Raw genomic sequence first — 27,641 nt, 5'->3', positions numbered from 1 at the left:
TAAATATTTCAACTCAGCCTACAGGCTGACGAGGGGATATGTATACAGGGAGAGAGGAAAGAGACCCAACTATTCTATTTTTAGCCCAATGCGAAATTTGAGAAGCAGATGTTTTTGTTCTTAAGCGTTTGCTTTCATTCACCAATTGATTTGGTTTAGGCACAATCACTGGTTCCATTTAGGCTTCAAAGTTTCTTCATTAGGATTAGCAAAAATCCTGCTTCAGTTTTGAACAAGGAAATGAGGCAGATACTCTTTGTCCACCACTTTTATAGTGATGCTCCCAGAGACTTTCTGAAAACTGAGGACGACAAATAAAAAATAAAATAAAGCACTTCCAAATGTCATTTAAAATGAAAAATACCAACCCAAATCACCTCAGATAAGTTGTAGCCTTCTTGAAGTCCAGCTTAAAGTTGGACTGTGTTTGGAAACTCTAAATTTTTAGGCCACGTTGCATTTGCAGCCTGTTTTTAGCCACCTTTGAGTGAGAATATTATGTTATACATGCTATTTATTACATGGTGCTTTTTATAAAAAACAAACTGAGATTTATTTTTAAAAAAATAAGCTGATGAGAATGTTGTCCAAGGTTGGGACTTACATTGCTGGAGCCCTTTTTGTCACCTTCTTAATGCTTCATTTAAGCTCCTCTTTAAGGAACAACTCATAAAAAGCACAGCTATAATAGTTTATTTGTTTTATATGATTTGTCAGAAATGGCCAGTGGCAATAACGTTGTGAAGTACCCTCTAGAAAGGAATTAGTTTCCCAACAATGTCTTTAAGTAAAGTAAGGCTGGACTACTCAAAATAACTTTTTTTTAAAGCCATATTTGAGGGATTTTTACCTTTGCAGACCATTCAAGTGTACAAACAAGTTTATCACATGGTTAAATAAGATTTAAAGCATAATATGACCTTTAAACCTATTAGTACCATTAGCTGGAGTTTGGAGAACTTTATCCGTGTCCAGGTTTTCAGCCTTTAAAAATGATTTTGTGTCCACTCACTGGGCATCTTTTGAAGCACCCAATCTCTGTGAAACCACCTGCTGAATTCATTTGAGCATCTAGTATTACTTTCTGCCCTTCTGACCTTGTCTGTTGCCTGCCCAACCTCACTCTGCTGGGCTTGGAGATGGAGCCCTCCATGTTTCCCATCAAAAGAGACGTGGTGTGCGATGAGTTCATCACATCTCTACATAGATTAAATAAAGCTATTCTTTGCTTTTTCTTTCTTTTTAATGGGGTTGTAGCACATCTGAAGTCACCTTTACACTTCCTGTGGCCTTCAACCTTTCAAGATGGATGCGTCATTTCTATTATCCCTCAACATATAAAGCAGCTAAAAGCCAAACCACATCAGTTGGTAGGTGAGGCGAAAGTCAAAAGTCTGGCTACGATGATGTCCGCCTTCTCAGTCCTGTTCGCCATAGTGCTGTTCTCCGAGCTGAATGGCCACACGGTCACCGTGGCCGTGCTTTCAACCAACGCAGAAGATGTCGTAACAGACCAAGACGGTTTGGACTCCGTCCTCGGCGACGAGACCATGGCAGAGCCTGTTTTGGTTCCCACAATGTACAGACGGAGCGTGACGCTGGACAACAACATGAAGGAAGACAGGTCTCCAAAAGTCATCATCATTTCAGTAAGTGCTAAACAAGGGGGGATTTGGTTTTAGTCCATTTGTTGATTAACTGTAAATTTTAGATTTATGTCATTTGTATCAACATCTGTTTTGGTTGACATAAATACTTCCAAAGGCACTACGATTAAAATCCTCCGTGTACCCCGACAGGTAAAATAATACTTTTTATTTTCACATTATTTTGAGTTGTCTGTTTTCTTTTAGCATCGTGAGCCAGTGTTGAGTTAAATTCATGTAAAATTCTCAAGACATTTTTTTAGAGACAGTCATGCATCATAACTATTTATTTTAAGAATTCTTGAAATAAATCACCGCTAACCACAGTTCAACAACAAGAAGCCCATTATCTCCATTCTGTGACTGAACACTTGACCCCTTTTAGTTGGCCACCGTCCGCTCGTCTACCGCTAAGTCAATATTTTACACACACGCCTATAAAATGGTTTTACAGCAGCATTGGAAAAGTGGAAAATGGTATTACCCGAAAAAGGTCAAATGATCACAAGTCCATAAAGGTTTAGTGAAATCACAGTGGGAAGAATGATGATATATTGGTGCTCCATCAAAGTTTTGGCTGCAATGTGTTTTTCTGGCAATTGGGTCTCCAGTGTGTCATGAACACGGTGGTTATCTCTGTGGTAATGGGGAACAAAGAACTGCATTGGAGACAACACAGACATCTGGGTGAACCATTTATGGGAGAAAACAGGCTACTGTGATAAAGTCAAAAAAAAAAAAAAAAAAGGAAAGGAAAGAGAAGAGAGAACACGTTTATTCCATTTGGAGTTCCTGCGACTTGGATCAGCTGATGAAGGCAGATACGACACCTGCACTTGAAGTGTAAAAATAATCTTTCAAAGATGTTGCTGGAAGCTGATCGGCCAGAGTTCCCATTGTGTAGCATGGGAATGAATGCGGGCTTAAGATGTGATGACTGATTTATACGTTTCAGGACACGAGGCTGAGAGGACACGGTGTTCGTGGGCTGAACCCAGCCTTCCCCCGGAGCTATCCTCTGATCTCAGAACGAAGCCTGAGCCACGCTCCTGAGGAGTTCACTTTGAATACAGAGAAAAAAGATAAAGACCTCGACAGTAAGTGTCTGGAACATATGCCACGAATAAATAAGTTTCCTAATGTTTGTCTTGTCAGAACAATGTGTGTAAACCCATAATCTGCACGTGCTTCTTCTTTCCTGTAGTGCTGCGATGTATGATCGGAAGAGTATACCGACCATGTTGGGAAGCTTAAGTTCCTGCTGACGCTGCCGGTTCTTGAACCTGTTGTGGAAGTTCCTTCCTTATCTGTTACACTGAAGCTTTTCCTTGTAGAAAATACACGAGAACAAGCATGTAAAACCAAATAAAGTTTATTAGAAGTGAACATTTGACAAGGTTTAGAAACTTTACTCCTAATTAAGTAATGAGAGGAATGTATGTAATCACTCATTGTAAAGTGCAATGAAGAAATATCTTCTGTCAGTTTGATCGGCTCAGCTTGCAGTCACCCCACATGTACCATGTTACTAAAAACTTTAACTTGGGAAAATTATAACTCATATAGATTAAATAAATAAACTGATTTGGGGTTTAAACAACTAGCATAACATTACTTGCCAAATAAACTAAATAAAGCCCCTAATTTATGCTTTGAAAAAGGAAGAAGTAGTGACAAAATGTAAAATCATAAAGAAAACAAAAAAAAGTCAAAGTGTCTTGGAGAGCCCATGCGGAAAAAATGGGCAACACAAATTGTGCCAGGAAGGCAAATCAACCATTAAGTTGATTTGCACGCACATTTAGCAATCACATTGTGTCACTGTTTGGTGGAAGTAAAGCCTAAACCCTGAAGAAGCTGGTTAGCTTCGCCTGTCCAGCTATTAGCGTCTTTTTATTTGAGGTCTTGCAGGCGTTTTTGCCGCACACTTTGACTGACACACGAGTGTGCTGTTTCTTCTCCGGAGGTTCATTTTCAGATCCGCTGTGCTGATCCGAGTCCAGCTGCTTCCTCTTGTTGCTCTCGCTCTGCATCCGAACGCCAGCTTTCTTTTTGCTCCTCGGACCTGCGCCCTTGTGTTGAGCGTTTCCACCTCTCTGCTTGAGCGTCTCCCGCTGCGCCTCGCTGGGCTCTCTTTTCCAGCGCTCGCCGGTCGACTTGGCTGCGCGGTTCAAAACAAAACAAAATTTGAAAAGTTGGAATCGAAGCAGGGGAAATGCTGTGACGAATCTGCCGACGCCCGCCGCTTGCTCAAGCAGGCTTTGTGTTTATTCTGTGAAGGTGAAATTAAACATTTGCCATGTAAACTTGACGGAGCCGAGCCTGAATTCCCACAGAATGAAACCCAGAAAAGAGAAATGAGCAAAAGGTCTGTGTGTGTTTTTACTATAGATCTGGGGGTTATCAGATTTTATAGTATGGAGATTAATTTAATGGCTGATGGTAAGCACCAGTCCCAGAGTAGGGAATAGGAAAGGTTCAAGTCCTGTGCTGAGAAGGTGTGCCAGGGCCTTAGTCCAGCTGTGAAGCGTTTGAGCTTTTCCACATGCATTAACATGAAATACCTTCAGTATTTAAATAATTAAATCAAACCTTCACCTGTAGTCGTTTCTTCCATATCAGGGCCGATCCTGTCAACCCCATCCAGAGTGATTTGTAGCTTGGGTGCCAGGTGCATGTCCTGATCGGTGCTCAGGAAGTCCAGGACCCGGTTGAGTGGTAGCTCTTCCTCTTTGTACGTGCAGGCGAACTGGGATCGTATGACCTTGTCTCTGCTCTGAAACAAACAAGAAAACATCTTACGTCCAGTGGAGGCCGCGACGTGTTTGATGATCAGCCTCTGGGCCTCCGAGCGAAGGACCTTGGATTTCGAATTCTCAAAACTCATTGGCTTCTCCTTGTCGTTTCAGACAAAACAATCCTAGTTTTGCATGCAAGTTCTTTTCAATTCCTGTTCATTTTTAACCACTCACTTGGTAAAACCTAAACACCACATCTCTACAGATATGACGAAAGCATTTGGCACATAACAACAAGTACAGTAGAAGCTTATGGTAATTCACTCTGCAAGCCCTTCATATACAGCCCCAGCATATGTGTTGGGAAAACTGTCCCAATAAAAGTGCTGATAAACGTTAAACATCATCGTAAATTATCCTTGCGGGTACGAAAATCCCTGTGCCAAACTTCTCAGAGTTCTAGACAATAGATATCAAGAATTTTATAATCCATAAATATTAAACCATGATGGCACTACATGGAAAGTAATGGGATTGGGAATCCCCAAGGTAATTAGTGTGATTTACTGTGGGTAATTCCTGATAATAAATCAGATTCATGTCAGTATTTTAATGAAAACAAAAATACTGACACAATGATATTGATCAGTGGCTTGGCGTTTGCGGCCAAGACTCCTTCCTTTCAAGACATAACGTGGGTTTTTTTTTTTTTATCTCGATGCTTTCAAACAACAAAATGAGCTAATTTGTTGGAGCAACAACAGATGGTATCAAAACCAGAGGAGGGAGTGGGAAATGTCAGGCAAAACATAATTAAGTGTTCCAAATGTACCAAAAACTTGTGTTTATGGGGAAAATCCCAAACATGTACTTCATATTCTTGTTTAGTCACGTTACATGCTACACCTTTAACGTCCAACGCAGAAGCTTGGCCAGTATTTCTGCTTTTAAAAACGCCCTTTGTTAAAAGGTTTCTAAGTGGGAGATGGAAACGGACCGGGTCGTACACGTGTGAACAACATCCACCGCAGAGAAAGTCCAGGTGTTCATTTCCAGATGTTTTGTGGCGTTCGTGTGAAGGCTGAGCCTCAAAATCTCAGAAACAGAAGTTGTGACATCAACGTTTTGAAGAAAATCCATGTTGCGACCCTGGAGGGTTCGATTAGTTGATTTTTTTTATAAATAGAGGCACTCATTATGGGGTTCCTTATGAGTTGACAAATCATACATTTGTCCAGCTTTGAAGGAATTGTTTTCTCCCGTTTTAAAATTGCACAGTCTTCTCACAATTACATCTCTAAGGCCGAACCAAGTTACAAGAAGAGCCAAGTTACAAGAAAGTGAATAATACTGAGGGCTCCAATCCCTGCCCTGGGATGCACAAATCCACATCTTTTCATCCAGTGTTTGATCTGCATCTGCTTGGGATTATCACAATCCAAGGATTTCACCCTTCGGGCCATTTGGGTCATAGTAGCGAGAAGAAATCTGAGGACGGGTGGGGGAAAAAAAAATTACAGAAAATAAAGCCGGGGTTGGCTTGTGAAACACGAAGGTGTCAAAGCCTTTGTTCTTTTAGTTGGAAAAAAAAGAAGAGCACCTGTGAGAAAATAACCCCAAAATACAAACATGAATGGATTATAATCAATATGTTTATGAAAAATGCTCCCAAATTGACGTCGGGATTGAGGAGTAAATGAGGACAAACGATTGGAGCCTAACACGGTGCTGTGTGGTCCAACGATCCTTCTGCCTCTCAAGAAGGCAGAAGGATCCTGAAAATAATCCCTCAAACCACGTGACCCGATGCTGGAGACACCTGACCAACACATTCCTGATAGAATGAAAATACCAGGTGTGGGCCATTTCCTCAGCTTTGATGTTTGTTCCCACACACTAGTGGTGGAAATAGTAATAGGTGCATCATTATCCTAAACTGAAAGGGATTCATCTCTGCTTAGATTAAATGTTTCCGCAGGTGTATTTTAGTGCTATCAGTGTCTTCAAGATCAACATCTATGTGGAATTCCAGTGAAGGTTTTCTGTGTCCGAATCATCTGTTTTCCACTGAGAAACAGAACTGGAAGTATCCCTAAAACAGAAGCTAAATCGGCCCATCTCCCTGCGTGCAGCCAGCGTGTGATGAAATCACCGGAGAACTCAGGGATAAAGTCGTTCAGCAGACGAGGGGGGAAAACAATAACCTTTCAAGTTTCCCTTTGCTAGACGAGTTGGGCGACTGATATGGCATCTTTAAAGTGAAATTGATGCGGAGAGCTTCCGCTCGCCGAGTTCAGGAAGCGGTGAGCTGCCCTGGGACCATTACGGCGCACTCAAACAGGAAGGCAGATCGCGGGGAGCTAAATGACATCTGGTAGCACAATCAAATAAAAGCCTCCATTTAACTAAATGTGTTCAGCATAAAGGGGTTCACACATGTGATTAGCTGTATGTGGAAAAAAAAAAATCAATTCTAACTTAAAATTTGTTGATTTTTTTTGTGTGTAAGTGAACCTGGAATCATGAAGGCTATATAGTCATACTGCACTGTAAAACATACTTAGCATCAATACATTCAAATTGTTTTACTTAATTTAGTAAATCTGTAAGTAAATAGGATTTTTGAGTCTGTCTCTATTTGAATTTATTTAAATCTAATACTGTCCGGTACTCAAAAAGTTATGAATGAATTTTAATGAAATTTTCAGGAAACGTCAAACATGGAACAAGGAACAAGTGATTAAATTTTGGTAGTTATCAGGTTAAAGGTCAAGGTTACAGATCAGCCTGCGCTCTAATTCTGCAGCTGGATAACAGGAATGTTAAACTCCACAGCTAAATGCCTCATAGGTTGAGGGTGATCACTATTGATTTCAGGGCGATGGGGTCAAAGGTCAACATCACATGACCTTCTGCTCTAACTAAGCAACCATGTAAGGAGGAAAATTAAACTGCACAGCTGGACACCTCTTAGGTCAAGGGTGATCACATTTGATTTCAAGGTCATGGGGTCAAAGGTCAAGGTCACAAGTAACCTCTTTGTTAAAAACTTATCTCTGCTCCTACATGTGACCCTTTTGTTTCCTCCAAAAAGGAGGTTCTGTTTCCGGTTGTGTCCGTTGGTTTGTTAGCAAAGATCAGGTAAAAACTAATGACAGATTTGGAGGAAATCTTCAGGAAATATTGGGGTTGAAACAAAAAACAATGGATTAATTGTGGGTGCAGATCCAGATTATGATCCAGATTACACTTTTTTTTAATCACGCCGTTGCCTTGGTGGAGGTTTGCGCTCTCTGCGTTATTCTAGGTAAATGTATGTTTTTGTTACTTTTACTTTCTCCGGAAAATTACATTATTCTTCAGTTTTGCAGTCAAAACCTAAATTACCCACAGCGCAAATCAGCATTTGACAAATCAATCCTGTTTTACGCTCGAGTTGCCTTTAGTTGCTAGCCTAAAGTGGAGATGAGAAGCAGCAGCAAGTCTGCCAAGATCATGTCTTCCCGCCATTTTCAGACTTGTGTTCATCGGATTTCATTCATTCAGCTGCAAAAGGCTTCATGCACGTTTTCCCCGTATGTTGCAGAATCCATCCAACACATGAACCTTGTGTGTGTGAAAATCTGCGGGGATCTCCTGCGAAAATTATTGCGACAAAGATGCATGGCGAGCGGAACATTTCACAGCTGAAATTAGAATTACCGCCCTGCGGTTATTTGCCTCCGTCAACCTGTCCCGGGTTTCAGCTTACACCCATGTCTGCTCCTGTTCCTGAGTCACGGCGCTGAATACTAACCAGGAAAGTGTTTTTACAGAACATCATTATGTCACTCTGAAGGTTTTATTTCAGGTTATCCTGGGAAACATTTGTGTAAAAGGTTATTTAAGCTATCATAACATGTTTCCTTAGGGTCAAATGACCATCATTTCCATAGGGGCATAACAACCAAAAAACCACTAAAACTCTAAAGATTTGAATCAAAATTAGCAGAGAAACAGAAAAAAAATGTCCCCAAATATTGGTATCAAATATTAAGCATTGTGCACTGCAAGCAAATAGGCCCTGACAATAGAATACCTTATCATCAAGAATGGTTAATGGTTTGAGTCCCCACAAATAATTCATTTTATGCCCTGGATTGAAACTGCACACTCAAACCAACATTAGGAGCTAAAACGCAGCTGTGCAAACGAGAACAGTGGAAGTCAGTTGTGAGCTTCAGCTAAGCAAATAAATAATACAATACCAGGGAGAAATTACAGGATGTAAAGACATTATTTTTAATGTTTGCACATCTGATTCAATTTGAAGTAACTGATGGTTTGGATTTGGGGCTCTAGGATGAAGGGCGTCTGTGTTACCTTGGGTTTGAGCAGGTTGACTCGACTCTGGACTCTGTTCCTCAGGGGTTCTGGAGAACATCCAGTAGACACTTCAGGGGATCTGCAGAGAGCCCCACAATGAGAGGTTTATGAATTAGAGAAGCTAAAAGCTTCTGCACTAATCAAGAAACGCTCCCACCGTTTCCTTCTGAGCGCAAGCTGTCAACATGCAGAAGTGATCTTCACGAGCATCGGTGTCTATCCAACACACTGCGGTCCCCAACAAACACAGCCCGTAGCAACTTCTTTTATAGTATTTTTATTACAGATGTTTGACCGGATGAATTTTCCTCCGTGTGGTTTCATCGAGAGTTGCAAAGACCCACTCTGGTCTGATTGTTGCTTCGGGGGTTTTCCCGTTTTCACAGAGTGTAAAAACAGTCCGATTTAATTCAAATTCTACGAAACGCTTTTTTTTTCTTTTTTCTTTTTTTAGAAATAGCAAAGCACAAAGTTTAAAATTGTGTTCTTTTTTCCATTACTGACCCCAAGATGAAAAAGCGCTCCATTTGAGGGGAAACTATTGTGTAAAACAGAAAAGCAAAGGATTTTGCTCTTTTAAAATTACATAATTTTACTGATCACAAAGCAACACAGTTTTTAATTGTTTAAACCACTTAAACATCAGCGAAACCAAAGGGACCTGATTGGCATCATGACCATTTTTGAGTATTTATGAATTTCTAAAACAGACATACAGTATATATACATAAATGAGAGTACACAACCCTTTAAATGTGTTTAAATGTTAGCAGTTACCGGCAATTCAGGTTTTTCATTTTACACTACATCTCTGAAACTAATTAACGCTCCTCAATTTGTCGTTTTTCATTGTAAAGCTGAGACATTAAATGTATTATTCAGCCTGTTGAATGACTATAACTTTTTTAATTTTAGAATAGTTTGGATTAAATGTTTTTTTTTCTCCCATCAACGTTTCAACAGTTCAAAGATCATCTTGTTCAACATATTACTCATATAAAACAACAGACTAGCTGATCACATTTTTTGGATAACTTGAAAAATAAGTGTTGTATAGACTTCCATTTTGGTGTGTGGATGCATTTAATACGTAAGGTTGCTGCTGAAAAAGGCTGAGTGTTTCTCTTGATGCTTTAGTTCTTGGAATCAAACAATATTACCACTAAAGGACATATATTGGTATGAGGGTGTATTTAAGAGCCTCAGTGTTGGGGGATATTGGTGTACCGCTTGTGTTTTTCTTAAAGTCCTGCACTGTTGCTCTTTAATAAGTCTTAAGCACATTTGCATTGAAATCCACCTCAAAACCATTTTAAAGTGAGGTTCTGTCAAATCGTTGTCAATAGTTAGAAACTTATGAGCTGTTCCAGCAGCCATAGAGAACGTTCGGAGTATGGAGAAAGAGGAAGAAGTTCTCCTGCAGGAGGCGATGAAACCAACCTGAACAGCATGAGGATGCAGGTTCCCTCAGCTCCACTGAGGACAGGCTGGTCCTCAGACAGCAGGTCCGCCTTGTTCGCACACGGAGGAGCCAGCGCCTCTTCGTCCAGCAGCGCCGTGAGCACCTTCACGGTGTCTCGACCCCCGTACGCAGTGGCGTGGTTGACTGCATACGCTTTTGGCTGTAGGCGAACACAGCTTCCAGTCAGAACTCCCACAAAGAATTGTCACGTATTCAGAGGAGGAAGCCAGGGAGCGGAGATTCTGCATTACCCTGGCGGGACTTATCCCCGTTCCGCGCTCGCTAGCAGCTCGTTTGTGGATCTGATGTAGCTGGAAGAGCCTCTCCTTCAGCTCGGTTGTAGCGTCTTCGGCTGCCACATAAATAGCATCTCCACTGCTGCGCCCCTTCACCAGCGCTGCCCTGATGGCAGTCAGCAGCCTGGCTCCACAAACACTGAGAGATCAGCAGAAACACAGTCCGTGAAAAATTCTGCTCCGCTCTGGGTTAAATTTGGAGGGACAAAAAATATATGCATTTGTGTTGGACACACACATACAATAGACTCAGCTGGATGACATTAAAAGGTTTAGTCAATATTTGCCAACATCTCTCCGAAAAAATTAGTTTTATTTAAGAGACAGTGCATTTATCAGGCTGGCAGAAACCTGTGCACCGAAATGCCACCTGTTCTGCTGTCGCTTGACATCATTTCCTGGAACTCCAAAACAACAGCTCCTATCAGAGCTTCTCGAGATAACATTTGGATTGTTAAAGCATGTTCGTCGCTGGTACATCAAAGCCTGACTTTGATGATCAAATCTTGAGCTCCGCGGCGTCACAGATCATTTCTCGATACCGATGCTTCTGGCTTCACGACGAAAGCGATTAACGGAGGCGATTTAGTTGATCGATCACGTAGGCTGTGAGGGGAAGTTGTCTAAGCCACCCTCCTTTGTTGCAGTACCTAGGTTGACATTACGCTGAGCCTTAACAACATCCTCCATGTTTGTGCAGAGTGTATTCAACTCACGCTGCTTTTCAGAGGGTTCTCAGTCCGTGCGAGCTGATGAGAGAGCTCCTGTCTAATTAGACGCTGATTATTTTGGCGAACGAGCATCTTTCAATAAGCAGTGCCTTTATGTTCTCAGCGGAGTACTTTTTTTCCTCATGCAAACACCTTGTGTGGTGAGTTCAGGGCTTCTCGTTCAGTGAACATCTGTTTTCCCAAATGATTCTGTTACTGAGCCCCGCTCGGGTCAGGGCCGGACCACCGGCTCTCCAACTTTTTACTGCAGGCTTTTCTTACAAGCTTCGGTGCACTTGCCTACACGAGGGACAGGATTTTTTAGATAATCAGAAGAGACAAGCTTGGCCCCAAATTAAAATTAGGTTACATTCATTAAAGCAGGGTTCTGCGGATAAAGTCTAAAGGCCTCAGTTCGGAGAAATCTGGTTTACATCCAACAGGACTGACGAGCTAAGAACTAGTCGGAACGCAGCCAAGATCAAAGCGGAACGCTCTTAGAACAACTCCAGTCTCCAAATTTTCAAAGTGCTTCACGTGAAACCTGTTTAATTTTGCACGACGCAGTTATTTTGATTGAACTCTGTGGGTTTTGTGCGCACAGTTAGCGGCAGCAGCAGCTAGCTGTAGCACTTCTGGTGCAGCGATATCACTACGTTTCTGCTAAAACAACAGCGTCATGCAAAATTAACTGCAATGTAACGGTTTAAATAACAGCGTTTGCATGAACCACAATGAAGTTTTCAAGGTTGGAGTTGTTTTAAGAGAGCAATAACGCACGTTGGTCTTGGCTGCATCCAGGCTAGTTGTTAACTCGCCAATTCTGTTGGATGTACACTACTATAAGATGTTGTTTATAACATTTCCACAGAGCTCCAGTTCAAAATAACTTGACTATTGCTTGAAGTCCAAACCCAAATGTATATCAGGGAGTGACTGAAACCTGGGTGGGACAGTGTTGTGTACCTTGGGTCAGGAATCTCCCCCAGTATTTCTTCCAGGTTGTCTAGAAACTGGATGTAATCGGACAGGCCTTTGACGTGTTTCCTGAGTGGATCGGACTCTGCCGGAGCATAGCCCTTCCCTCCCAGCTGGATGGCCCTTACAAAAGATGTCACAGCCTGCAAAATGAGTTGATTAAGCCATGTTTTAGAGCTCCAACCTTAGTCTTGCAAAGTGCAACCACGCGAACGCACAGTAACTTTGGAAGTTTCTTACCAAGAAGAGAGATGTTTTGCTGTCGTACGCGGCATGCTTGATGTCCGTAAATGCCTGTCGTCCAAGAGAGCGAGTCGGGATGTCGAGGGTCAGCGCCAAGGCCATGTCGTTTTTGGAGTTCACCAGCAAACTCAGGTAGGAGCAGAAAACTCGTCTCACCGCCATTTTCACCTTTTACGACAAACAGGAGGAAGGCGATATTTGGACATCTCAGAACAGTTTGCAGTAGATCAGCTTCGTTAAGTACTGATTTTGAATCCGGGAGTAAAAGGTCAAAAATTTCCAGCATCAAAACAAGCAGTTTTACTGCTTTATGTGTGGGATGACATCTTCCTAACTTCAGGCATTTAATGGATTTACAAGATTAACAAGACTGTTTAAAATGGTTATATTTCTCTAAATCCTAGTATATTCAGGCTCAAAATGCACAAAGATGGTGTTCATGAACTACTAAAATGGACGGTAGCTTCACAGCATGAGTAAAGCCACTTAAATCAGCACTCTGCTTTAAACTCCCCCAAGATGACGTCACCAGATAAGTGGTAATACAGCAGCAAGACTTTGCTGAAAAATTAGCACGTGACAGAAAAGGAAGGAGACAGAAGCTGCACAGTGTTTTAGACATTTGTGAGGTAATTGAATTCCCATTGCACTCTTAAAGCCGAATGATGTGATGTAGAGTTCCTGTCAGTGAGAACAGGATGAATTGCAGACAGAAATGACTGAAAATATAGGAAAAGGAGAAGCACGGGTCATTACCTGCAGGTGAAAAGATTTTCGAGCTGCTAAAATGACTTTTAATGGGCGCAGAAGTGGAAAGAGGGGATATCTTTGTGAAATAAACTGAGCCTACCTGTGAGCTGCAGGACCTGCTGTTACTAGATGGCGTTGAAGTGACTGATGAGTCCAGCAAATCTGGGACCTCAGCGTTACCCATTAGAAACTCAAACAGCTGGATCTTGGCAAAAGAATAAAAGGACATATTAGAGAGATAAATTCATTGAATTTATCTTTCACTCAGTAGCCAATCCAGTCTTCTACAAACAGACTGATTTCAAGCAGCTCCTGCTCACCGGGCTCACAGGCTCCTCTGGGTCAGAGTCCACCACTCTCAGCTGTTTGTACATGGAGAGAACGTCAACCAGGTCCACGGCGTTGGAGCGCTTCAGGAAAGATTCATACGCGTCCAGGATGAGATCATAGTTCTCCAAGCGTGCAGAGCTGGGGGGTGGCAGGTGAAGTTTGCCTAACAGTAAGTGCTTCCAGGCCATCAGGACATCACTCAGAGCCACTTTGAACTCTCCGCCATGCTGTCACAGGACAAAGAAAGCTGTGATTACTAACAGCCTGCAACCAATCAGCTCGGAAAGCAGAAAGACCTTCTGACACGGTCCAAAACATAAGCAAAAAGCTCAGTTGGAAAGCTGTGGTAATGTCATCAGTTATGGATGCGATGACAATCAGTCTGATGGTTCAATTGAGCTCTGCTGTGATGATGATGATGACGATGTGGCTCATGGAGAGTAGGTTTAAATAAAGGGGGATAAATAGTTACCTGTTTGTTAACTTCTGCCATGGCCAGCTGCAGCATCATCAGCATGCCATCAGCTCCATGAACGGTGGTCCTTTCTGACTGTAAAACCCTGTGGCACTCCCTCCTGAAGGTTTTCACCACCAACCTGAGACGGTCCCCTATAGTTTCCATTGTTCTCTTAAACAGAAGGAGCAGAAAATACTGTCCAAGTCTAGTCTGTTTGCCCGCTTCAAGCAAAATTAAACCATAGAAAAGAGCCAAGGCTTGTAAATTCAAAGGCAAATATAAAAGCAATATAACAGAAAATATAAAGATGTTTCTTAAGTTCAACTACTTCATAAAGTCAGACATAATGTAGGCCTTGGGGCAAGCAACTCCTGAATTAATAGATTCCTTCAAAAAAATACCGTTCGTTATGTGTATTTTTTTTTTCTTTTTAGCATCTAAATATACTGCCCACAGCTACATATTTAAAAAAAAGCACACAGAAAATGTTGGTTTAAACATTTCTAACCTGTTTTATTGTTCCAGCCTTCAGAGTCCAGCACAAGGAAGCAACTGTTTTGAAATTTTAAATCCACATTGACGTTTGGTGCCGTCCAGCCAATCACCTTGGAGGAGGCAAGTGAAGGCTTCCGGATAAATTCTTTTATTTAGATATGTCATATTTTACAACTTTATCGCAAATTAATTTGGAGATATTTAGCATAAAAATAACGTAAAACTGTTGTTTCTCAAGAAGCCTCAAAATTATATTTATATTTGCAGGTTTTGTTTACCCCGCTCACCCCCTTACTTCTTCAATTAATGGTACGTTCCGTGTCGTACCCGGAAGGGGACTATAAACATCTCAAACGCGCGCTGTGTTCGACTCAGCGTTTTCATTGAAACCAACTTAGGTAAAGTAGTTACGTTACTACTGTATTTGGAAAGCAAATATACCCTCTTTAGAAAGTCTGATACGTTAATAGCTCATTCTAAGTATTAAAAGCTGAAAAATAGCGAATAAACCAGCACTCGGACGTTTTAGCTAGCTGCTAGGTGATTAAATTTCACGTGGACTGACTGGATGAACTATCTGAAGATAAAATATACAACACGATAAGACCATTTTGGGCCAAAACAACTCGGACACGAGCGGTGTTGTTAGAGCTTTTGTTTTCAAAACCTTTCTTTTACCACAACTTCAGGTTTTGCTGTAATTTTGTGCATTGTGCAAAAACCTAACTATTCCCCATTGTGTTTCCCAAGTACTGTAGCTACAAAGATGTGCAAAAACAAACAAATAATTGAACAAGATCTGGTTCTCAGGCTGTCTATCATTTTGATCCAAAACTCTAGTTTGTGCCTGGTTTAAAAGTGATTTAAATGTGTAACTTATTATATAAATTAGCATGAATGGCTTTAGATTTAGTTTGGTGTAATTTTTAGTTTAGCTGAAAATAGCATTAACTTACCTGTTAGATAAGCCATATAAAAACATAAAATGGTAAAAAAAAATGCATATTGGTATTGTAGATTAAAGTAATCAAATTGGTAGTCAAAACCTCAAGATTAAATAAATCTACTCAGATTTGACTTCAATTGCTTTATTCGTCATGTCAGAATAGAATTTGACAAGATGCTGATTATTTCACTTGTTAAATGATTAGTTCTTGAATTCCATCAGTATTTGAAATTATAGGCAAGTAAACAGCAATATATTTGCACAATTAGATGTTATGACAAAACCTGTCACAAAAATTTGTTTATTCTCAAACATTACCACAATTATTTAAGAAAATTGTAATATAAAATTGGCATTTCTCTACATGAAACAAGCTGGGAGGAATTTGTTAAATAATAAACATACATTAAAAAAAGGCTTACTGTTTTAATTTTAATGAAATAGCCTTTATTGTTTGTAAGAGTTATGAAAAGGGTGGAAAATAGAATTTGCTTTTGCACAAGTGTTTCATACAAGAATGGCAAAATCCAAAAGTTTGAATATGTAAAAATATGGCTTTTGGAAAAGGATAATGTGTAAGGATTCTGATAATTGCAGTTTTATTTCTAACAAATTTCTCTCAGCCACGGGGCTGTGATGCTTCAGGCAATCCCTGCTGGTAAACATTTGGTCCCAGCCTTTATTACTCCAAAAAATTTGAGGAACATGCCTACGCACTATACTCCAATTGTTGTAATGTTGCAGCTGCGCTGCATTGTCTGTACACTAATATATTAATATCTTACAGTTTAAACCCTGGTCCAAAGCCAGCTTTACCACCACAAACAACATGCAGGAGGACTCGGCTCACAGTCCCAGTTACACTGTGCCGTGTGAGGACTACGTCCATGTGGTTGAGTTCAGTCCTTTCAGCTCGGGAGTCCCTGCCTCCCTCCTGGCCTACGGTGGAAACCAGTATGTGGTGGTGGGCACCTGCCTCTTCCAGGTTAGAGGTGCAGCTTCATGCGGCCAGACTTACCACCTGCGTTGTTTCTCTTCGTCTTCCAATGTGAATTTGCTCCCACAGGAGGAGGACATGGAGGTGGAGGGAGTTGAATTCAACGTTCTTCGAGCGTTTCATCACGAGTTGCGTGTCGATTCTCTGGCTTGGAGTCCCGAGTCTCGGCTGGACAGGGTACCCACTATCAGGTAGATTGTGCTATACATCTTGATTTTTAAACATCTGTTTATTTGGCGTGCACACACACACAATGCACGGGTTTCAGACTGGAAGAAAATGGCATCCATGTACAGGAGTTCAGTTTATATTTGCTATGATATTAATGATGGGAACATTTTGGTGCTCAAGTGCCTTTTTTTGTTTAAATGACGACATGCTTTAGGTGTTTTTTTCCCTTTTTTTTTGTTTGTTTGCGTTTTAAAATCTGTGTATGTTTGTTAGTCTTTGGCTCTGCCATGTTTTTAAGCTGATTTAATAATGTTCTCATCATTAAAAAAAAGTTGTTATAATTTGAGTGTTAGGGTTAGGGTCATCATTTTGGGGAGTATTTCTTCCCCACAATCAACTCTGTAGCTCCATAGTTAGACAAATAATACAAACTACATCCTTAGCCAAAAAAACCCCCAAAGATTTCACACACTTTAGTATTTAAATGGACCATTTTTCGCTCCAGCATGCATTTTAGAAAGCAATATCACAACATTTATTCTTTGCAGTTGAATTGATTAAAGTCATACCACCGGTTAAAGCCTTCCTCTGTGTGTCCAAAAGATTCTCAGTGGGGTTCTGTGATGGCCAATTCATTTATCAAAATGTCGCCCCATACTTTCTGAAGCAGTGTTTTTACAGTTTGAAACTAACAACTAACATTGTCAGCCCATATGAGTTGACTCCTTAAACAAACATCTCACCCACATGAAGTCTTTGTAAAAAAGAAATAGAAAAAATAAAATAATAAAATCTGGTTCTCCTTTTTGCATGTGGATAAGCGATGCAAACACAAAGTTATACCCCTGGTAGTGAGCGCAGAACCTAAAACAGCACCAGGTGGCAAGACCTTCTCTCTTTGTCACTGGGAAATTCGAACCCTAATCCTCCTGGATTATATAAATAATAAAAAAACTGAAACATAGTTACAGTACGTCTTCTTTGTAACTCCTTTATTTGTTTTATCTCATAGCTTACAACTGAAGTGCATCAGCTAACAGGACAGCCACTTTTCCAACAAGCTCTTGGTTTCAAATAAACTGCAAGAGTGTCTAAAATAATATTTTTATGAAGAAAACAAACCCTCAGATTTATTGTTAGATTTTTAAATTAATTTATTGGAACTGTATATGCGTCCAATTCTGTGTTAACTTTGAAACCTTTATTTACAGTTGTCCCCTGCTTTCATATTATGCTTTACAGCGTTATTTGAGGGTAAAATAGCAAAAAAGGTTGCAAAAAAATGCAACCTGGCAGACTGCTTTAGATGAGATTTCCTTTACAGTTGTGCAACAAATATAGCAGAGCCTATGCTTGACTTGTTTGTGCAAATTGTCAAGTTGTTTGTGATTAATTAACTTCACACATTACAAAGATTTGCCTTTCCCATATTGATTAAGGTCCTCTAATGTTATTTATTTTTAACTATCAGTGCTGTGTATCATGGGAGGTCTGTAGCTCTGCAGCCCGTTATGTAAGAAGTCATCAGATTGTTGGCGTAGGATTAGAGAGTGTCAAACTATGCTCTACTTCCACCTCAGAAACCTGACATCTGTGACTTTTCACCGTTTTTCAGAGAGGACACGGCAGTCGTGTTGTGTAAAACTAGACATCAGCACCTCTCAGTGCCAAGTCGTTTCAGGTGGCTTTCCACAGGAGGGAAGAAACCCAATCTAGACATTATTAGAAAGCGTTTCCACCTAATCGGAGCCGTGGATGAGACGGATCCGCGTCCTCTCCCAGGAGGCGTTAAGGCCTCTTGTAATTGAAAAGGAAAGGCGGCGATAATTCCTTGCCTTTTGTGGTTTGCTCCGCAGGGCCCTCGAGCCAGCACTGTGATGTGCGCGCATGTTATTGCGCTGATGAGAACCCGCTCAGGTTCAAGCTCTCCCTTCAGTCGGCACGTAGCTGTGCCTTCCAGGAAAAGTACAACGTTCTCATGGGCCTCGTGAGAGGAGAGGGGCCTCGAGCTGCCACCACAGCAGCTTGTATTGAAAACAAGCCCGAAGACTAATAAAACCACAGACTTCCACCACACACACACACACTCATTTTTCATCCTTGGCTGTCATTTAGTAAACACAGTAGCCAACATGCTAAACAACTGGCTTTTCTTGGAAAGCTGACTCTAAAGAGAAGAGAATAAATGAGGGGGAGAAAGATGAGCACGACATGAAGGGCCTGCAGCTCGACTCGAACCATGAAGTTCATGGTCTGAGGAGCGGATCCCAGGACGGCCACAGATATGACTACCAGGAAACCGGGAATCTGCACTAATCAGTAAATTACATGCCTTTAAAATCTGTGGATCTGTTTCGTCAGAACTGTTTTAAAATCACAACTTTTAACTCCCAGCATTCTGAAAGTATAGTGCAATTTACTTGTTTTACATCAGCTATATTCTAAAATGTCTAAAGTTCATCAAAATAATATTAGATGAAGAGATTAGGGTTGTTTTTAAGGCATAGTAAAGCTTAACATCATGTTATCTGAACATGTTCTAAAACATAAAAAAAAACAGAAATTTAAACACATTGCCCACTGTTCTGCCAAATGTTGAGGCAAAGATGTCGTTAGATGTGTTATTTCTTGGAGTCTGTGTTGGGGATGGCTCTCAGCTACTACCATCATGAAATTTGAGTTCAGTATCTGTAAAAGTGACAGAGTCAGGACCATTTTTGTGTTTCCTGAGGTCAGTTAGCTGTGGCGTCCAACTTGAATTGGGTTAACTCCAGACGTTTGTCAGTCGTAGACGAACATCCAGTGATTACTTTCTGAAAGCTTCAATAAAATCTGTTCAGTGGTTCACAAGATGTATATTTTGCTAACAGGCAAACAAATAAACACACATAGACACAGGCAAATACAATCTTCCTCCATTTTGTTCAGATTATTCAGCAAAATCAATCAAGCTTCAAACCTTCAAAAGCTGGAAGTTGTTTGTATTAGTTGCTTGACAAGATGACAAATTGCTGAAGTTCTGAACTTTGTTCAAAGAGAAGAAAGAAAATTGAGTTCGGAGTTGGAGGTTAGGTCCTTGGAGTGTTCTGTAGGTTAACAACCATCCAAAAAAGAAAAAGAAAAGAAAAGGCCTCAGTTTAAGTGGGCCCAAAACAACATGGTGCGTAAAAGAAAGAATAACCACCTGGCTCCAAAATTATTCAAAATTAGTGAGCAGTGAGGTGCTAACTAGCTACCTATGTTAATCAGTGAACTCTTTTTGTTTCCCTCCAAATTAAAATCCAGCAAATAACAAGTTCATCGCTTAAAAGAACACAAAAGAGCAGTACATCTGGTGGCCAAAGAAAACGGCGTATAGACACCTTGAGGTTCCATGTTTGTGATCAAGTTCAACGTTAAAATGGAAGGTTTTGAAACGATAGGTTGGTATTTGGGCACATTCAGTAACAATTATGCAAAAACAATTACTTAAACGGTTTCAAGTGTCCCTTTGTGGTCATGTTCTCCAGGCAAATTATGTTCACAAGATGGACTCGTATGATGTTAAGCTCATGAACACTTGGTGCTGACTCTATAAGGCAGTGGGCCTTAAGGAGACCGAAGATAAAGCAGCTGATAAACTGAGTAAAGGATTGAGTGTAAGATGAATTGGCATTGAAAAAATAAGGATTAAACAGACTCAGTGGGTTCTTTTGTCATATTTGTGTTTAAAAAGTTTTTCCGTGTAAAGCTGAATGCTAAAATTTATCATTCATTTTATTGTTTTGCTTTTAAGATTAAAAAAAAGAGGTTTGAGGGGGGAAAAGGAGCTGATTTTATATAAAAACCACCAGTTAGAGTTTCAGAGCCTGTCCCAATATAATCTAATCTACTGCAGCAGCAAAAGCCTGAACCATGTTAAGGGTGTTTGTAGTGACATCATGCCAAATCCATCTGTGCCTGCGCCTGAAAATGTGTGAACCGCTGTCTGTTTATTCTGGTGATGTGTGTGTGTTTTTCTTGTCATAAGTGAGTTAGTGTAATTGTGTGAGTAATTGCAGGCGCTGGTATATACGAGGGCTGATTAGAGGGGAAAGTCCTCTCCCCGGCTCCACAGCGGGTGGCGAACAAAGACGCACATGGCGTGAGCGATCTTGTTTTCCTCCGTGTTTATCTTCGCTTGCAATTAGAAAAACCCCTGGCAGCGCCTCTGCTGATCGCGCGCCAGGTCTCTGCCACACACAGACTCCCATTCGGAGGTGTCGGGCCCAGGCGGCTGCAGGCGCGCACGCAGGGAAGGAGATGTCGCGTGTCGCCGGCTCTGCTTTCACGCTGCCCTCCTTGTTTATTGTTGAATCTCGCCTTTCTTTTCCCTCTTCCTCTCTCTGCAGATTATGCACCGCGGCGGCTGACAGAAAGCTGCGCCTGCTGACTTCTGATCTTCAGGAGCGGCACGAAGTCAAGGTAGCACGGCATCTGGAGACCCGCTGGCCAGAACTTCCAGCAGATATTTGCTACTTGGTTGAACAGGAAGCAGACCTGCAGCCAGTGTAGTAAAGCAAAGTTTGTTGGACGACATTATCTGTTTTTGTTTCCTAATAATCATCTTCTGTTGTCTCCTAGGTGATGGAGGGCCACACCAGCTACATTAACCATTTGGTGTTCGAGCCCACAGAGGGGAAACAAGTTGCTTCCGTCAGCGATGACCACACTTGCAGGTCCAACTGTTTTATTTCCGATTTTGTGTGTGTGTGTGTGTCCGTTCCCAGCTTCTGATTTTGAGTTCTGTTCTTTGTTAATGGTGCAGAAAGTCCTGACTGTGTTTCCACAGTGAAACCTGACGCTAAGCACAACACTCTCCAGTGTGACCGTGCGTAAGCACAGAGCCGCTTTGTAGCTTTTTCTAGCTAATTGGTTAAATATGGAAATCCAATTAGCTGCAGAAAGATTTTCCTCTCTAAAGGGTTGAGTGGGGGGAGGGAGGGGGGTGACGGGGGTGCTACAAGGTTCCTAAATTTTCCTTTTCAATTAAGGCCAGAAGAGGGGAAAAACTGTGTCAGTAGCGAGGGTCTGTGCAGGGACGGCCCTCGAACACGAGACTGGCTTTTCAGAAAGATGCTAAGCTGAACCGAAGAACTTCATGTGTTTGTGGCCATGGAGCTGCTAGCTTCAGCTGTTTTTATCTGTTTAGTTACCATCCATCTTCAGATCGTTCATCAATCAAACCAAACAGCAGCTCCTGGTTCTCATAAATAAAGTGAACATTTAAATCACAAGCCATAGAAACTGTTTCAGTTTCTCCAGCCGCTGTCAAAAACTTGTGTTCCTCTTTTCTTCCTTAAGATAGTTGTGTCATTTCAAAGAAAAAATAAGAACTGAGTCAGTATTACAGTGTGATAAAACAGTGTTACAGCGTGTTTTGTCCAACTTCCCTAAATGACTTTTAATTAGGTAATAAAAATTGAACGGTCATCATTTCTACTAAGATTTATGAGATTTGAAGTTTTTATTATTTTAAATTGGCCTATTATCACATAAAACTAAACTAGTTTACCAATTTAGTGACCAGATTTTGGTCACTAAATTTTAGGAAAGACATGGGGCCAAATAGGGCTGCTTCTACAGGCTCATGTTTTCATACAGGAAAAATGGAGGGTGGAATGTAGTGTAATTTTAAGGCCTATGTATGAACTGATTGAATGATTCAGACTGTCTGTCTGTGTACAAGATTGCTCAAAAACCTGTAAACGGACTTTCAGGAAATTTCCAGGAAACATCAAACATGGTGCAAGGAACAAGTGATAACATTTTGGTGGTGATCTGGTCAAAGGTCAAGATCAAGGTCAGAGAACAGCCCGTGCTTCACATAACAGGAATGTTAAACTCCACAGCTGGACACCTCATGGGTCAAGAGTGATCATATTTAATTTCAAGGTTTATGGGGTCAAAGGTCAAGCTCACAGGTAACCCCTTTGTTAAAACCTTGTCTCTGACTCGTTTGTTTCCTCCACCAAGGAGGTTCTGTTTCCGGTTGGGTCCGTTGGTTTGTTCGTTTGTCTGTTAGCAAAGATCAGGTAAAAACTAACGGACAGATTTGGATGAAATGTTGGGGTTGTTACAAAAAACAATAGCTTAATTTTTGGTGCTGATCCAGATTATGATCCGGATTGCACTATTTTGTAATCGCACTGTGGCCCTGGCGGAGGTTTGCGCTCTCTGAGTTATTCTAGTTAAATGAATGTTTTCGTTAGTTTTTCTTTCTCCAGAAAATTACATTTGAATGAACAAAACATGACACATAAATATTTGAAATCCTTGTAAATGTGCTCATGTATAAACAATGAAATCAACTACAGCTGGGAAAAACTCTAAAACAAGTTTAAATGCCCTAAAAAAAAACCTCCCAATTTGTCCGACGACTGCTAATGAGTTGTTGTGAAACGCTTCGGCACTTATCAGGCCTGTGATCTGCACCAAATGAAACGTCCTCCTCCTCCGCTCCCATCGCCCGAACCTCCTCCCCTCCCTCTGCTGAGCGTCCAGAGAAAACAGGAGTGCGCTCCATCTGCTGAAAGATTTAAATTCTGTCATGTTGAGAAAATACGGGACGCGGGAGGAAGACAGGGGCGGAACGAGGGCTAGATCAGGTTAACAAGAGAGGGACCGACCTTCCAGTCAGCCCACACAAACGCAGCCTCGAGCTGAGGGGAGGGAGGTGGTCCTGCAGAACGGGAGGGAGGTTTATGTCAGCATGTGTAGGTTCACGACCTCTCCGTCGGCCTGTTGGCTTTGGCAGGAGCGCCTCCACTATAAGCTTGCTTAGTTTTGTCATCGCCGTCCCCCGCAGTGTCGGGGCCTCTGCTTCAACCTGACGCTGCAGCATCTAGGTGGGGAACCAGACTCCACTTCCTCAGGCTTGATGTAGTCTAAACAGCTCAGCGGGTGGCTATAGGTGGAGCAGGGTGGAGTTGGTGGAGGAATGTGCCACCTAGAGGTCACAAGGGCACACTGCAGGGTCCTGAGAGGATTTAAGAGTTGACGGAGTTCACTGCTGAACTCAGATAGCTGCAACGGTTGTTTATATCTGTGGTTTAAATCAATTTCTCCATTTTATCCTACTGAATAAAACATCTTATCTAACAGCTAAATATGAAGTGGTGTACATATTTTAGCTTGGAATTGCTTAAAGATGGCAACAATCTATCATTCTCCAAACGGAGGTTGTTCTCAGAGCTTTGTACTGCAGGTAAGATATTGTTTCTTCTGTGCCAAGCTGAAGGTTTGCTGATTGGTGGGCTTGTCTGAATGTTTGAATTAGGTTCATAGTTTTATCCACAAGACTTAGAAAGGTTCACGTAATTGCTGTCCATTTATTTTTAAGCGAGTTAGTGTTTCCCATCTAAATAAAAGGAGTCTGAAGTCCTTTTTATATGAATCCCAATGGAGATCTGGGATGGATTTATACTCCTTGACCTCTCAGCTCTCTCCTTCCCATAAAGTCACCTTTGATTATTTTCTTTGCACTCTACAACAGAGCTCAGATCTCGCAGCACTAATGTGATAAACGCATAGAAACACTAACGCTTTTGGTTTTCCCCACATTGACAAGACAGTGCAGAACTTTTCAGTGTTGTCGACTGACGTGGCAATGTGAATGCAAAATGTTTTTTTGTGTGTGTGTCTTTCACCTCTGTCAGCAGAGGTTATGTTTTTCGGGGGCCGGCGCTCTCCATTTGCAGGGCGGAGTGGTTGACCACATTTTGCCGCTGGTGGTGTAGCTGAGCTCTGCTCGGCTGCTGGTCTGAAAGAACGGGGTTTCGTTTTTATTTTCCTGGTGTGGTCGGGCGGTTTTCTTCTCGGCCTCACTCACAACGGAGAGCAGGGCCAGAGTTTGGACAGGGCTCTGTCCTCGCAGGAGAGATGAAGCAGGAAAAGCTGTTTGGTGTCGTCTTCGTCCGAGACCTGGACTGTCCTCCTCCGCGCCACATCACTGAGCACAGCAAACCCTTTCATCGACACCATGACCTGTCATGACCTCCATCTCAATCTTTTCTTCTGGCTCAGACTTTTAAAATGTGGCTCACCATAGTTCCAGGTTGCAGGAGCAGCAGCTGTCCTCATCCAGTTATATGCCCTACTTAAAACAGCGTTAATCAAGAAAAAGCCAGGCTAGGCTTTCTGTTTCACTTCCATTAAAGCAGGAAGCTGCTCAACTTCTCACCGCTGACATGCGTTTTGCTCTCTGGACACCAGCGGGGCCGCCCACGGCGAAACATTCGCCGCAGTACGGGTGGAGCGAAACGCTACCCCTGCTGTCGTAGTTCGGTGTAATGCGAGGCTGACGTTTCCCCTGTGAGAGGAGTCCACTGAGTCTGTCTGTCCTCACAGCTGAGGGCCCCGATCCTGAGAAAGAGACGTTTTTCCCAGGAAAAGCGAGAAGACTCGGCACATCATTTGCACACGTAATACAAACAGCAGAAGCTGCATAAATCTGGGGTACCAGAATGTGATCCATCAATGCCCCGTTGTGCACACTTAAAACCAGATATGTCTCACATTGAGCTGCAAAAAGGAGTTAACTAGTTTCTTTTAAAGGATAATTAGACAATAAGGGGATTTTTTTGGATTATACCAGTCAAGGTCAAAAAGTGTCGGTGCAAATGAGAACCATTGGGAGGGAAAATCTTTTCAGGCATTATAAAAACATCTAATAGTGGTTTGAAATTTGCTGCTATTTTTAGTCATTTTGCTCCAAATCCCACCTTTGCTGTTAATTAGGAGGAAGCAAAACATGTTTTTGCATTTCAGGCCAAAAGTCTGCGAACGTATCAACTCAAATCAACTGTTAAAGTTACTAATTGGATTTCCTGTTTTGCTTTTCTTCACAATAATGAGGCAACCGTTGAGGATTTTCTAGTGAGTTCTCCCAGCGTGTGGTCGCCAAAAAAAAAATCTGAAATCAAAGCATTTCGAAGCAGAAGCCTTTTAATGCGGTTGAATTTACTCCTTCCTGTGTGTGACTTCGTGCTGACAGGTTGTGGGACCTGGAAGGAAATGAGACGGCAGTCCTACGACTCCGCTCTCCAGGCATCAGCGTGTGCTGGCATCCAGAGGAAATGTTTAAGGTAGGAGGCAGAGGAGGTAGAAGAATCCCTCAAAAGGTTTTCATTATTTGACAACTGACAAAGTTTATGCTCTTATATTGAATGAATCTGTTTGCATTACTGTGGATGTGTGGCAACTTTTGAGTTTTTTCATCTCGTGGCTCAACTTCACCAGCTGATGGTGGCGGAGAAGAAGGGCACGATACGTTTTTACGACCTGGTCACCCAGCAGGCCATCCTGTCGCTGGACTGCGGACACTGCGGGCCGCTCATGTCCGCCGACTGGTGCCTCACCAATACGATCAAAGTCGGCGGCGTGGCGGGCAACGACTGGCTCATCTGGGACATAACGCGCTCCAGGTGGGTGGAAGGGGTGTGTGTGTGTGGGATGCTGATGCTGATGGTGTGTTGGTCTGGGATACATCTTAATCGTGCTTTACTGTTTGCAGTTACCCTCAAGAGAAAAGGCCAGCCCACAAAGACAAAGCACGGCTATTCAAGTAAGGAAACCCAGTTTTTTTCCAATATTTTAGAATTTTAATAAAAGATTGCATATTTTTTCTTGGGGAAAAGTATTTTTACTTGAATTTTTAAGAGAACATGAAAAATCGGCTTTCCCTGCACTTGAAAGCGAATAACCAGATGTCTGAGCACTTCCTCCATCAACTTTGTTTTTTTTTTTTTAAATCTGTTGTCATTTATTTGCTTTTTGTGTTGTACTTCTGTTTGAGGATTTCAGATGTCAGATAAACTTTGACGAACATTAAGTATTCTTAGTGGGGGAAGAAAAAGGTCGCTCTGCTTCTGAAACTGGTTTGTTGTAGTTTTTATTTTAATGATTTGGGTTGAACTGGAATGAAAGGCAATGTTGCTTTTAAAGAAACTTTACAATAACTTATTTATTGTAGTTCCTTATAATTCATAATAGTCTTTAAAAGATCAATTTAACTGACTGAAACTTGCAAAAACCCTGCTCAAATGTCAAATAAGCAGCCTGCCAAGCAACCAGTGAAATCAACTTCTAAACATCGATTAAATGTTGTCCTTGAAAGCAGCAGTTCTTAACATTTGCCTCTAAAAACTTAATTAAAACAGAAAAATGGAAAAGAAATTGGAATTGGATTGTATTTTGGAACCTACATGACTGATTATCGCTGTTTTTTAAATTTTAATTTCAATTTGGTTTGTTGTGAGAGCTCTTTAGTGTACTATCTGTTCCCGTTATTAATAGTTCTCAGTCTTTTTCAAAATTTGTTTTTGCTCATGGATTCTCTGAAGACACCCTGAGGAAGAGAGGGATGAAGTGTCTCAGTTCAGCCTCTAAAACCAGCGGCAATAAATAAAAAAAACCTACATTTATTGTGTTTAATTTAGCAGTTGTACTTTCTAGTTTTGATATTTTAACTAAACCCTAAATGATAATATTACATTTTTTTCAGCTAAACTACTTTAAAAGATGTTGTTCTCTTCAGATGGTCTCTTGCCAATGAAAACCTTTTTGCGACCACCGGATGTCCCGGTAAAATCAGCAGTCAGTTATTCATCCACCATCTTGGCCACCCTCAGGTTGGTGCGATCTTCTCCCAGTCCAGATCAGCCTCAGAGAGCCTCGGTTTCTCGCAGCTCACCCACCTGTCTTGTGTCGTTTCTTTGCAGCCCGTGATGATCGGATCGTCCGCAGTCGGCTCCGGCCTCAGCTGGCACCGGACGCTGCCGCTCTGCGCGGTGGGCAGCGACAGGAAACTCTGCTTTTGGATGACTGAGATGTAGTGGGCTGGATGGATGGATGGATGTACCGTTTGTGTTTTAGCGAATGTTCAATAAAATCTATTTTTCAGAGGATTTGTGACTTTGTATGGATTTTGATGGAAAACTGCATGCTCAAAATCAATTCTGACCCTGTTCAGGTCAGATTCAGGTAAACGTTTCTGATTGGTTGAGTTGTCCTTGAATTTAATGTCCACTTCTTTTGTC

General features: G+C 41.6%; 3 protein-coding genes across 3 annotated transcripts; 2 read left to right on the top strand and 1 right to left on the bottom strand.

The window, feature by feature from the left end:
- The first annotated feature begins 1,277 nt into the window (after nucleotides 1-1,277).
- pmch (pro-melanin-concentrating hormone) lies at nucleotides 1,278-3,032 on the top strand. Its single transcript, XM_017411545.3, has 3 exons — nucleotides 1,278-1,649; nucleotides 2,602-2,743; nucleotides 2,851-3,032. Exons 1-3 carry the CDS (start codon nucleotides 1,404-1,406, stop codon nucleotides 2,898-2,900), a joined length of 438 nt encoding a protein of 145 aa, XP_017267034.1. The 5' UTR covers nucleotides 1,278-1,403; the 3' UTR covers nucleotides 2,901-3,032.
- LOC108233229 (PARP1 binding protein) lies at nucleotides 3,003-14,532 on the bottom strand. Its single transcript, XM_017411523.2, has 11 exons — nucleotides 14,484-14,532; nucleotides 13,991-14,146; nucleotides 13,509-13,745; nucleotides 13,289-13,393; nucleotides 12,436-12,606; nucleotides 12,184-12,338; nucleotides 10,463-10,646; nucleotides 10,190-10,371; nucleotides 8,747-8,828; nucleotides 4,245-4,422; nucleotides 3,003-3,807 (listed from the first exon to the last, which is right to left on the bottom strand). The coding sequence occupies exons 2-11, from the start codon at nucleotides 14,138-14,140 to the stop codon at nucleotides 3,488-3,490; spliced, it is 1,764 nt and encodes a 587-aa protein (XP_017267012.1). The 5' UTR covers nucleotides 14,141-14,146; nucleotides 14,484-14,532; the 3' UTR covers nucleotides 3,003-3,487.
- Nucleotides 14,533-14,746: 214 nt separating this feature from the next.
- Nucleotides 14,747-27,509, top strand: nup37 (nucleoporin 37). The gene is made up of 10 exons (XM_017411489.2): nucleotides 14,747-14,868; nucleotides 16,204-16,401; nucleotides 16,483-16,604; nucleotides 20,955-21,027; nucleotides 21,187-21,281; nucleotides 25,598-25,688; nucleotides 25,843-26,027; nucleotides 26,117-26,167; nucleotides 27,140-27,233; nucleotides 27,324-27,509. Exons 2-10 carry the CDS (start codon nucleotides 16,246-16,248, stop codon nucleotides 27,435-27,437), a joined length of 981 nt encoding a protein of 326 aa, XP_017266978.1. The 5' UTR covers nucleotides 14,747-14,868; nucleotides 16,204-16,245; the 3' UTR covers nucleotides 27,438-27,509.
- Nucleotides 27,510-27,641: the final 132 nt, after the last annotated feature.

This window comes from Kryptolebias marmoratus, linkage group LG18 (genome assembly GCF_001649575.2).
Source record: "Kryptolebias marmoratus isolate JLee-2015 linkage group LG18, ASM164957v2, whole genome shotgun sequence".
NCBI classification, from domain to species: domain Eukaryota; kingdom Metazoa; phylum Chordata; class Actinopteri; order Cyprinodontiformes; family Rivulidae; genus Kryptolebias; species Kryptolebias marmoratus.
This window is presented reverse-complemented; position numbering and strand designations above follow the sequence as displayed.

What these genes read in the sequence shown, in the direction of transcription:
- LOC108233229 (XM_017411523.2), bottom strand. Translation starts at nt 14,140, where the DNA reads ATGGAAACTATAGGGGACCGTCTCAGGTTGGTGGTGAAAACCTTCAGG. An exon ending in CAGAGGAGCCTGTGAGCCCG is followed by an intron (nt 13,394 to 13,508) that starts GTGAGCAGGAGC and finishes TCTTTTGCCAAG; the next exon opens with ATCCAGCTGTTTGAGTTTCT. An exon ending in GCAAAACATCTCTCTTCTTG is followed by an intron (nt 12,339 to 12,435) that starts GTAAGAAACTTC and finishes CTCATTTTGCAG; the next exon opens with GCTGTGACATCTTTTGTAAG.
- pmch (XM_017411545.3), top strand. Translation starts at nt 1,404, where the DNA reads ATGATGTCCGCCTTCTCAGTCCTGTTCGCCATAGTGCTGTTCTCCGAG. An exon ending in CAAAAGTCATCATCATTTCA is followed by an intron (nt 1,650 to 2,601) that starts GTAAGTGCTAAA and finishes TATACGTTTCAG; the next exon opens with GACACGAGGCTGAGAGGACA. An exon ending in AAAAGATAAAGACCTCGACA is followed by an intron (nt 2,744 to 2,850) that starts GTAAGTGTCTGG and finishes TCTTTCCTGTAG; the next exon opens with TGCTGCGATGTATGATCGGA.
- nup37 (XM_017411489.2), top strand. Translation starts at nt 16,246, where the DNA reads ATGCAGGAGGACTCGGCTCACAGTCCCAGTTACACTGTGCCGTGTGAG. An exon ending in ATCCAGAGGAAATGTTTAAG is followed by an intron (nt 25,689 to 25,842) that starts GTAGGAGGCAGA and finishes CAACTTCACCAG; the next exon opens with CTGATGGTGGCGGAGAAGAA. An exon ending in GACAAAGCACGGCTATTCAA is followed by an intron (nt 26,168 to 27,139) that starts GTAAGGAAACCC and finishes TGTTCTCTTCAG; the next exon opens with ATGGTCTCTTGCCAATGAAA.